Raw genomic sequence first — 11,457 nt, 5'->3', positions numbered from 1 at the left:
ATTTTAATAGTTGCAGTTCAAGATGGCTCATACAACCTTAGCTTATACTTCAAGACTCAATATGGAGGAGGAGCCAAGATGGCGGAGGAGTAGGACAGGGAGAACACTTTCTCCCCCACAAATTCATCAAAAGAGCATTTAAACGTCGAGTAAATTCCACAAAACAACTTCTGAATGCCGGCAGAGGACATCAGGCACCCAGAAAAGCAACCCAACTCTTCAAAAGGAGGTAGGAAAAAATATAAAAGACAAAAAAAAAAAGAGACAAAAGAGGGAGGGATGGAGTTCAGTCCCGGGAAGGGAGTCTTAAAAGAGAGAAGTTTCCAAACACCAGGAAACCTTCTCACTGCCAAATCTGTGCCGAGCTTTGGAAGCACAGAGGGCAACATAACAGGGAGAAAAAATAAACAATTAAAACTCGCAGATTGCGAGCCCTACGGTAACTCCCCCAGCGGATAAGCAGCGCAGACGCCTGCATACGCCATTAGCAAGCGGGGGCTGGGCAGGGAGGCGCGGCGCGGGCTGCATCTCTCAGAGTAAGAATCTGGCCTGAATACCCTGAGCGCTATCTGAGCAAAATAATTTGGGCTAGCAAACCAGACTGTGGGATATCTACCACGCGAAAAGCCAGCCCCAACCTAAGACACCACCAGGCCCGCGCATGGAACAAAGGACTGAACAGAGATAGTCAGCTGCGGACCTTCCCCCTCCTGTAACAGGCAGCCAGAGCCGGAAGGGGACAATCGCAGCCCCAGAGAGACATTATCTATAAAACTGTAAGCAGGCTTCTTCGCTAGCTAAAACTGCTTGGGGGTCTGGACGGTCAACATCTGCCTGAGAAGGTGCGCCAGTTTTACACCCAGATAACTGAGTGGCGGGGAGGCGATAAGTCGCAGCATTGGCGTTCACCAAACACCTCATCACCTGAGCTGCTCGGACCTGGGAAGAGCACAAAATGCAGGCCCAACAGAGTCTGCGCCTTTGAGGACTACCCAAGTGCCTGAACCTGAGCGGCTTGGACCTGGGAGGTACATGCAGCCCAGGGCCGGCCTCGGATTGTTCTCGGCGGAACAACCTAGAGCCCGAGCAGTGTGGGCAGGGAGGCTACACGCGCCGTGAGTGGGGGCAGACCCAGTGTGGTTGAGGCACTGCGAGCGCACGCCAGTGTTATTTGTCTGCAGCATCCCTCCCTCCCTCCCTACAGCGCGACTGAACAAGTGAGCCTAAAAAAAAAAAAAAATTTCCCCCACCATCCCCTTTGTGTCAGGGCGGAAGCCAGACACTGAAGAGACCAGCAAACAGAAGAAGTTATAACAGAGGGAAACACCTTGGAAGCTACAGGCAATAGATTAAAACCCCGTGGTTACTACGGACTACATAGGAAGGGGCCTATAGATCTTGAGAAATATAAGTCGGACCAAGGAACTAGCCAAAAATGAACTGAACCCACCATACAACAAAACCAGAGAAAGTCCTAGATATATTTTTACTATTTTTACGATCATTCTTTCTTTCTTTCTTTTTTTTTTATTAAAAAATTTTTTTTAAGTCCTCTATTGTTCCTTTAATTTTCACTTTTACAACCTATTACTTTGCAAAAAAAAAAAGACCCTATTTTTTTCTTCTTCAGCAAACTTCATATATATATATTTTATAATTTTTTGACCTTGTTTTTCTTCTTCTTCTTCTTCTTTTCTTTAACATTGTATTTTTGAAATTCCAAACTCTACTCTAGTTTTTTAATTTTAGCTTTTTGTTATATGTTATCAATTTTGTACCTACAGTTTTTTTTATAATTTCTGTGACTTTTTTTTTTTTCTGTTTCATTCTCTTCTTCTTTTATATAATATTGTATATCTGAAATTCCAAACTCTACTCTAGATTTTTAATTTATGCTTTTTGGTATTTGATATCAAATTTGTACCTGTATTTTCTTTATAATTTTTGCGACATTGCTTTTGTTTGTTTGTTTTCTCTCTTTATGTTTCTTCTTCCTTTTTTTTTAACATTGTATTTTTGAAATTCCAAACTCTACTCTAGATTTTTAATTTTTGCTTTTTGGTATTAGTTATCGATTTTGTACCTGTATTTTCTTTATAATTTTCGTGACCTTGCTTGTTTTTCTTTGTTCGTTTTTTCTCTCTTTCTTTTCCTTCTTCTTTTCTTTAACATCGTATTTTTGAAATTCCAAACTCTACTCTAGATTTTTAATTTTTGCTTTTATGTATTTGTTACCAATTTTGCACCTTTAAGAACCCAATGTTCAGGACCCATTTTTCACTACGGAGCGAGATTACTGGCTTGACTGCTCTCTCTCCCTTTGGACTCTCCTTTTTCTCCACCAGGTCACCTGTGTCTCCTCCCTAACCCCTCTCTACTCTACCCAACTCTGTGAGTTTCTGTGTGTTCCAGATGGTGGAGAACACTTAGGGAACTGATTACTGGCTGGATCTGTCTCCCTCCTTTTCATTCCCCACTTTTATCCCTCTGGCCACCTCTGTCTCCTTCCTCCTTCTTCTCTTCTCTGTGTAACTCCGTGAACATCTCTGAGTGGTCCAGTTGTGGAGTGCACATAAGGAAGTGACTACTGGCTACCCCACTCTCTCCACTATTGATTCCACCTCATCTCATTTGGGTCACCTCTAACTCCCTCCTCCCTCTTCTCTTCTCCATGTAACACTGTGAACCTCTCTGAGTGACCCTCACAGTAGAGAAACTTTTCAGCTTTAACGTAGATGTTTTATCAATGGTGCTGTATAGAAGGAGAAGTTTTGAAACTACTGTAAAAATAAGACCGATAAATGGAAGCAGGAGGCTTAAGTCCAAACCCTGACTCCAGGGAACTCCTGACTCCAAGGAACATTAATTGACAGGAGCTCATCAAACGCCTCCAAACCGACACTGAAACCAAGCACCACACAAGGGCCAACAAGTTCCAGGGCAAGACATACCAAGCAAATTCCCCAGCAACAAAGGAGCACAGCCCTGAGCTTCAAGATACAAGCTGCCCAAAGTCACCCCAAAACCATAGACATCTCATAACTCATTACTGGACACCCACCAGAACACCGACACAAGCTTCCCTAACCAGGAAACCTTGACAAGCCACCTGTACAAACTCACACACAGCGAGGAAACGCCACAATAAAGAGAACTCCACAAACTGCCAGAATATAGAAAGGACACCCCAAACTCAGCAATTTAAACAAGATGAAGAGACAGAGGAATACCCAGCAGATAAAGGAACAGGATAAAAGCCCACCAAACCAAACAAAAGAGGAAGAGGTAGGGAATCTACCTGATAAAGAATTCCGAATAATGATAGTGAAATTGATCCAAAATCTTGAAATTAAAATGGAATCACAGATAAATAGCTTGGAGACTAAGATTGAGAAGATGCAAGAAAGGTTTAACAAGGACCTAGAAGAAATAAAAGAGAGTCAATATAAAATGAATAATGCAATAAATGAAATTAAAAACACTCTGGAGGCAACAAATAGTAGAATAACAGAGGCAGAAGATAGGATTAGTGAATTAGAAGATAGAATGGTAGAAATAAATGAATCAGAGAGGATAAAAGAAAAACGAATTAAAAGAAATGAGGACAATCTCAGAGACCTCCAGGACAATATTAAACGCTACAACATTCGAATCATAGGGGTCCCAGAAGAAAAAGACAAAAAGAAAGACCATGAGAAAATACTTGAGGAGACAATAGTTGAAAACTTCCCTAAAATGGGGAAGGAAATAATCACCCAAGTCCAAGAAACCCAGAGAGTCCCAAACAGGATAAACCCAAGGCGAAACACCCCAAGACACATATTAATCAAATTAACAAAGATCAAACACAAAGAACAAATATTAAAAGCAGCAAGGGAAAAACAACAAATAACACACAAAGGAATTCCCATAAGGATAACAGCTGATCTTTCAATAGAAACTCTTCAAGCCAGGAGGGAATGGCAAGACATACTTAAAATGATGAAAGAAAATAACCTACAGCCCAGATTATTGTACCCAGCAAGGATTTCATTCAAGTATGAAGGAGAAATCAAAAGCTTTTCAGACAAGCAAAAGCTCAGAGAATTCTGCACCACCAAACCAGTTCTCCAACAAATACTAAAGGATATTTTCTAGACAGGAAACACAAAAACGGTGTATAAGTTCGAACCCAAAACAATAAAGTAAATGGCAACGGGATCATACTTATCAGTAATTACCTTAAATGTAAATGGGTTGAATGCCCCAACCAAAAGACAAAGACTGGCTGAATGGATACAAAAACAAGACCCCTACATATGTTGTCTACAAGAGACCCACCTCAAAACAGGGGACACATACAGACTGAAAGTGAAGGGCTGGAAAAAGATTTTCCATGCAAATAGGGACCAAAAGAAAGCAGGAGTAGCAATACTCATATCAGATAAAATAGACTTTAAAACAAAGGCTGTGAAGAGAGACAAAGAAGGTCACTACATAATGATCAAAGGATCAATCCAAGAAGAAGATATAACAATTATAAATATATATGCACCCAACACAGGAGCACCACAATATGTAAGACAAATGCTAACAAGTATGAAAGGAGAAATTAACAATAACACAATAATAGTGGGAGACTTTAATACCCCAATCACACCTATGGATAGATCAACTAAACAGAAAATTAACAAGGAAACACAAACTTTAAATGATACAATAGACCAGTTAGACCTAATTGATATCTACAGGACATTTCATCCCAAAACAATGAATTTCACCTTTTTCTCAAGCGCACATGGAACCTTCTCCAGGATAGATTACATCCTGGGCCATAAAGCTAGCCTTGGTAAATTAAAAAAAATAGAAATCATTCCAAGCATCTTTTCTGACCACAATGCAGTAAGATTAGATCTGAATTACAGGAGAAAAACGATTAAACATTCCAACATATGGAGGCTGAACAACACGCTGCTGAATAACCAACAAATCACAGAAGAAATCAAAAAACAAATCAAAATTTGCATAGAAACGAATGAAAATGAAAACACAACAACCCAAAACCTGTGGGACACGGTAAAAGCAGTCCTAAGGGGCAAGTTCATAGCAATACTGGCACACCTCAAGAAACAAGAAAAAAGTCAAATAAATAACCTAACCCTACACCTAAAGCAACTAGAAAAGGAAGAAATGAAGAACCCCAGGGTTAGTAGAAGGAAAGAAATCTTAAAAATTAGAGCAGAAATAAATGCAAAAGAAACAAAAGAGACCATAGCAAAAATCAACAAAACCAAAAGCTGGTTCTTTGAAAGGATAAATAAAATTGACAAACCATTAGCCAGACTCATCAAGAAACAAAGGGAGAAAAATCAAATCAATAAAATTAGAAATGAAAATGGAGAGATCACAACAGACAACACAGAAATACAAAGGATCATAAGAGACTACTATCAACAATTATATGCCAATAAAATGGACAACGTTGAAGAAATGGACAAATTCTTAGAGAAGTACAACTTTCCAAAACTCGACCAGGAAGAAATAGAAAATCTCAACAGACCCATCACAAGCACGGAAATTGAAACTGTAATCAAAAATCTTCCAGCAAACAAAAGCCCAGGTCCAGACAGCTTCACAGCTGAATTCTACCAAAAATTTAGAGAAGAGCTAACACCTATACTGCTCAAACTCTTCCAGAAAATTGCAGAGGAAGGTAAACTTCCAAACTCATTCTATGAGGCCACCATCACCCTAATACCAAAACCTGACAAAGATGCCACAAAAAAAGAAAACTACAGGCCAATATCACTGATGAACATAGATGCAAAAATCCTTAACAAAATTCTAGCAACCAGAATCCAGCAACACATTAAAAAGATCATACACCATGACCAAGTGGGCTTTATCCCAGGGATGCAAGGATTCTTCAATATCCGCAAATCAATCAATGTAATACACCACATTAACAAATTGAAAAATAAAAACCATATGATTATCTCAATAGATGCAGAGAAAGCCTTTGACAAAATTCAACACCCATTTATGATAAAAATTCTCCAGAAAGCAGGGATAGAAGGAACATACCTCAACATAATAAAAGCTATATATGATAAACCCACAGCAAACATTATCCTCAATGGTGAAAAATTGAAAGCATTTCCTCTAAAGTCAGGAACAAGACAAGGGTGCCCACTTTCACCATTACTATTCAACATAGTTTTGGAAGTTTTGGCTACAGCAATCAGAGCAGAAAAAGAAATAAAAGGAATCCAAATTGGAAAAGAAGAAGTAAAACTCTCACTATTTGCAGATGACATGATCCTCTACATAGAAAACCCTAAAGACTCCACCAGAAAATTACTAGAACTAATCAATGACTATAGTAAAGTTGCAGGATATAAAATCAACACACAGAAATCTCTTGCTTTCCTATACACTAATAATGAGAAAACAGAAAGAGAAATTAAGGAAACAATTCCATTCACCATTGCAACGGAAAGAATAAAATACTTAGGAATATATCTATCTAAAGAAACTAAAGACCTATATATAGAAAACTATAAAACACTGGTGAAAGAAATCAAAGAGGACACTAATAGATGGAGGAATATACCATGTTCATGGATTGGAAGAATCAATATAGTGAAAATGAGTATACTACCCAAAGCAATTTATAGATTCAATGCAATCCCTATCAAGCTACCAACAGTATTCTTCACAGAGCTAGAACAAATAATTTCACAATTTGTATGGAAATACAAAAAACCTCGAATAGCCAAAGCAATCTTGAGAAAGAAGAATGGAACTGGAGGAATCAACCTACCTGACTTCAGGCTCTACTACAAAGCCACAGTTATCAAGACAGTATGGTACTGGCACAAAGACAGAAATATAGATCAATGGAACAAAATAGAAAGCCCAGAGATAAATCCATGCACATATGGACACCTTATCTTTGCCAAAGAAGGCAAGAATATACAATGGATTAAAGACAATCTCTTTAACAAGTGGTGCTGGGAAAACTGGTCAACCACTTGTAAAAGAATGAAACTAGACCACTTTCTAACACCATACACAAAAATAAACTCAAAATGGATTAAAGATCTAAACATAAGACCAGAAACTATAAAACTCCTAGAGGAGAACATAGGCAAAACACTCTCTGACATACATCACAGCAGGATCCTCTATGACCCACCTCCCAGAATATCGGAAATAAAAGCAAAAATAAACAAATGGGACCTAATTAACCTTAAAAGCTTCTGCACATCAAAGGAAACTATCAGCAAGGTGAAAAGACAGCCTTCAGAATGGGAGAAAATAATAGCAAATGAAGCAACTGACAAACAACTAATCTCAAAAATATACAAGCAACTCCTACAGCTCAACTCCAGAAAAATAAATGACCCAATCAAAAAATGGGCCAAAGAACTAAATAGACATTTCTCCAAAGAAGACATACAGATGGCTAACAAACACATGAAAAGATGCTCAACATCACTCATTATCAGAGAAATGCAAATCAAGACCACTATGAGGTAGCATTTCACACCAGTCAGAATGGCTGCGATCCAAAAGTCTACAAATAATAAATGTTGGAGAGGGTGTGGAGGAAAGGGAACCCTCTTACACTGTTGGTGGGAATGCAAACTAGTACAGCCACTATGGAGAACAGTGTGCAGATTCCTTAAAAAACTGGAAATAGAACTGCCTTATGATCCAGCAATCCCACTGCTGGGCATACACACTGAGGAAACCAGAAGGGAAAGAGACACGTGTACCCCAATGTTCATCGCAGCACTGTTTATAATAGCCAGGACATGGAAACAACCTAGATGTCCATCAGCAGATGAATGGATAAAGAAAGCAGTGGTACATATACACAATGGAGTATTACTCAGCCATTAAAAAGAATACATTTGAATCAGTTCTAATGAGGTGGATGAAACTGGAGCCTATTATACAGAGTGAAGTAAGCCAGAAGGAAAAACACCAATACAGTATACTAACACATATATATGGAATTTAGAAAGATGATAACAATAACCCTGTGTACGAGACAGCAAAAGTGACGCTGATGTATGGAACAGTCTTATGGACTCTGTGGGAGAGGGAGAGGGTGGGAAGATTTGGGAGAATGGCATTGAAACATGTAAAATATCATGTATGAAACGAGATGCCAGTCCAGGTTCAATGCACGATGCTGGATGCTTGGGGCTAGTGCACTGGGACGACCCAGAGGGATGGTATGGGGAGGGAGGAGGGAGGAGGGTTCAGGATGGGGAGCACATGTATACCTGTGATGGATTCATTTTGATATTTGGCAAAACTAATACAATTATGTAAAGTTTAAAAATAAAATAAAATTTAAAAAAAAGACTCAATATGCATTTATAGTAAGGTTATTATTAACGGTAGTGGAGACAAATCCATATTTCATAGGGTATTCTTGAATTTTTGTGAGTTTGAATTTCTTACTTCAAAAATTAAAGCAAGGACATTTAGACTATTTACATTATCCTTCTATTTTAAAGCAATATTACAACAAACACCTGTGTCCGTTAGAAATATACTTGGCAACTAGTAAGAGAGATCTCATCATAACCTAAACAACTTTGAATTTTTTTCCCAATATTTTCCCTCCATCTCCAAATGTCAAATTTTACCAATATATACACTATTTCTAATTTGATGCTAAGATGTAAATTTCCTCCTCCAAGATTCCTTTCTAGATTTATACTTGGAAATTTCTAAACATGTTATTTGTATTTCAGTTTTTGGTGAGTTTCTTGTCCAGCATAATTCAGTCACCAATTTTGCCTCATAATGTGCTGACAACTTAATCAGGTGTAGGAGAGGGTCAGCTGTCTTCTTCTTGTTCTTTCCCTTACATGTGTTTTCTCTAGTTCACACATGTCAGGGGAGCTTCTTACCTTAACCACTCTATTCTGGTTAATTCAGTGATGTTCATGCCTCCTCAAGAGCAATCATCTGAAACTGACCCAGCAAACGAGAGTGCCACTCTCAACCCTGGCATTTCTCTTGAGATAATTCACTCACCTGTGACTGCCAAACAGCCCAAGTTGGGGTGTCAAGGGAATTCTATTACGTACTATGAGTGGGTTCTTCTTTCTTGTTGTAAATAAAAATATAGATAGAAAATTCTTCTGTTTTATTCTTCTGTTTCAGTGCATCATCTCAGGTAACACACTTTGGAGACTACTACTTTATCTAAAAAGTTAATCTATTTTTTCTCATTATATTTTAAAATGCACAGACAAACATATCCAAGGGGAGCTATAGAAGAGTGCTTATGATCAATTAAAAAAAATGGACAGAGGAACTGAATAGACATTTTATAAAGAAGACATACAAATGGCCAACAGGTACATGAAAGACATTCAACATCCCTAATCATCAGGGTAATGCAATCAAAATTACAATAAGAAACCATTTCACATATGTTAGAATGGCTATTGTCAAAAAGACAAGAGACAGTAAGTACTGGTGAGGCTCTGGAGAAAAGGAAACCCTTGTCCACTGGTGGTGTTGTTTAGTTGCTAAGTTTTGTCTGACTCTTTTGCAACCCCATACATAGACTGCCAGGCTCCTCTGTCTATGGGATTCCTCAGGCAAGAATACTGGAGTGGGTTTCCATTGCCTTCTCTAGACAGTCTTTCTGACCCACGGATCAAATCTGAGTCTTCTGCATTGCAGGTGGATTTTTTTTACCACTGAGCCACCAGGCAAGTTCTAGTCACTGTTCAGTCAGTTCAGTTCAGTTCAGTCACTCAGTCGTGTCCGACTCTTCGAAACCCCATGAATTGCAGCACACCAGGCCTCCCTGTCACTGTTAGTGGGGATGTAAATTGGTACAGTCTTTATGTAAAACAGTATAGAACTTTATCAAAAAATTTAAAATAGAACTGCTATATCATCCAGCAATTCCACTTCTGGGTATATATCTGAAGGAAATGAAATCAGGATCTCAAAGACATATTTGCCCCATCCCCCAACTCCATGTTCATTTCAGTCAAGACATGGAAACACCTAAATGCCCATTGGTGGATGAACAGATAAAGAAAATATTCTGCCATAAAAATAAGGAATTTTTGCCTTTTGTGAGAACTTGGTAGACCTTGAAGGCTATATGATAGGGGAAATAAATCAGACAGAGAAAGTAAGTACTGTATGATCTCACTTATATGTAGGATCTAAAAAAGCTGAACTCATAGAAATAGAGAGCAGAATGGTCATTGTCTGGGCTGGCAGATGGGGAGATGTTGGTCAAAAAGTACACATTTTAGATAATTAAGATGAATAAATTCTGGAGATCTACTGCATGGCAAGGTGACTGCAATGAACAATACTGCATAATATACTTGAAACTTATCAAAAGAATAAATAAATCCTAAATTTTATCATCACAGACACACAGTCATTATGTGAGGGGTGAGAGATATTAACTATCCTCATTGTGGTAATTATTTTGCAATCATACATGTATCTCATGATCATGTTGTGTACTTTTAAACTTACATATACTACATGTCAATAATATCGTGGTAACCTGGAAAAATAGAATGTTTATGATGGTTAGATTTATGAGGTGTGATAACAAGTGATTCTTTATTCTTCTGTACAATTTTCTATATTTTCCAAATTTTAAATAATCAGCATGGATGATTTTTATCAGAAAAAAAGCCTCTAATTTTTTACTTTCTGCTTTGACTCATCAGGCAAGGAGAGACTCTAGTGCAGAGAGGGTCAGAGAGGGGAGGGGCGGAGAGCAAGCAGAGGAGGAGCCAGAGGTCTAACACAGTCAGCAGGCAGTCATGGATTCCTTAGGCAGCAGCTGGCTCCCCACCCAGACACTGATTCTCCAAATCAGTCTCATTTTTGGTGAGTAACAGGACAGGTGGGGCTGCTCCTGGGACAGGGTGGTGAAAGGCTGAGTCAGATGTGAGGAAGACTGGTAGGCAGCTGAAGCTTGCCTGGTACCAACCTTCTGTTTCTCAAGCTTCTTTGAGGGTTGAAGGGGAGGAAAGAGGGATGAGGGCCTTTCTGGAATGTCTGCAAGTTCCTCAGGATGGGAAAATCACCATCAAACCCTTACTTCAAAAGGCAATTATTAGCCCTGCTTTGTGGGGCTGCTGCTGCTGAAATGATTAGAGCAGTCTCATTATTCAGATTCTGGTTTGGCAAAATTATCTCCACAATCTCAGGCCCTTCTCTCCATCCCCTACCCCGATCCCCACCCCCCAGACTTCTTCCGTCTTCTCCTTACAGCCTGAGGGGGACATGTGGGGTGAGTGAGGGGCCGGGACAAGCTCCCATTGCCCCATATTCAGGGACATCTGAGCTGTGGGGACATCTGCAGAGGTGGAGGGTAGTGGGGTTGGGAGGTGGTGGAGGAAGTGGGATCCTGACCTCTCATATGATGACCTTTATGTGCATTTACAGCTCATGACCTTAATG

At 39.1% G+C, this 11,457-nt stretch overlaps 1 protein-coding gene across 4 annotated transcripts in view; it reads left to right on the top strand.

Moving 5' to 3' along the window:
• The first annotated feature begins 55 nt into the window (after positions 1-55).
• Positions 56-11,457, top strand: part of LOC133239105 (CD48 antigen-like) — a 101,040-nt gene continuing 89,638 nt past the window's right edge. For 3 of the 4 annotated variants that reach the window (XR_009733724.1, XM_061402676.1, XM_061402660.1), the window contains exon 1: positions 10,774-10,881. Coding sequence is in view for 3 of the 4 variants with exons in the window: in XM_061402676.1 (XP_061258660.1) it covers positions 10,815-10,881 (67 nt within the window). In the remaining variant the exon portion in view is untranslated. Of the gene's footprint in view, positions 230-10,773; positions 10,882-11,457 lie in introns of those variants that run through there. The other variant, XM_061402666.1, reaches the window with a different exon arrangement.

The sequence above is a fragment of the Bos javanicus genome, chromosome 3 (assembly GCF_032452875.1).
Source record: "Bos javanicus breed banteng chromosome 3, ARS-OSU_banteng_1.0, whole genome shotgun sequence".
NCBI classification, from domain to species: domain Eukaryota; kingdom Metazoa; phylum Chordata; class Mammalia; order Artiodactyla; family Bovidae; genus Bos; species Bos javanicus.
Note: the sequence above shows the minus strand (reverse complement) of the source record. Positions and strands in the feature narration are given on the sequence as shown.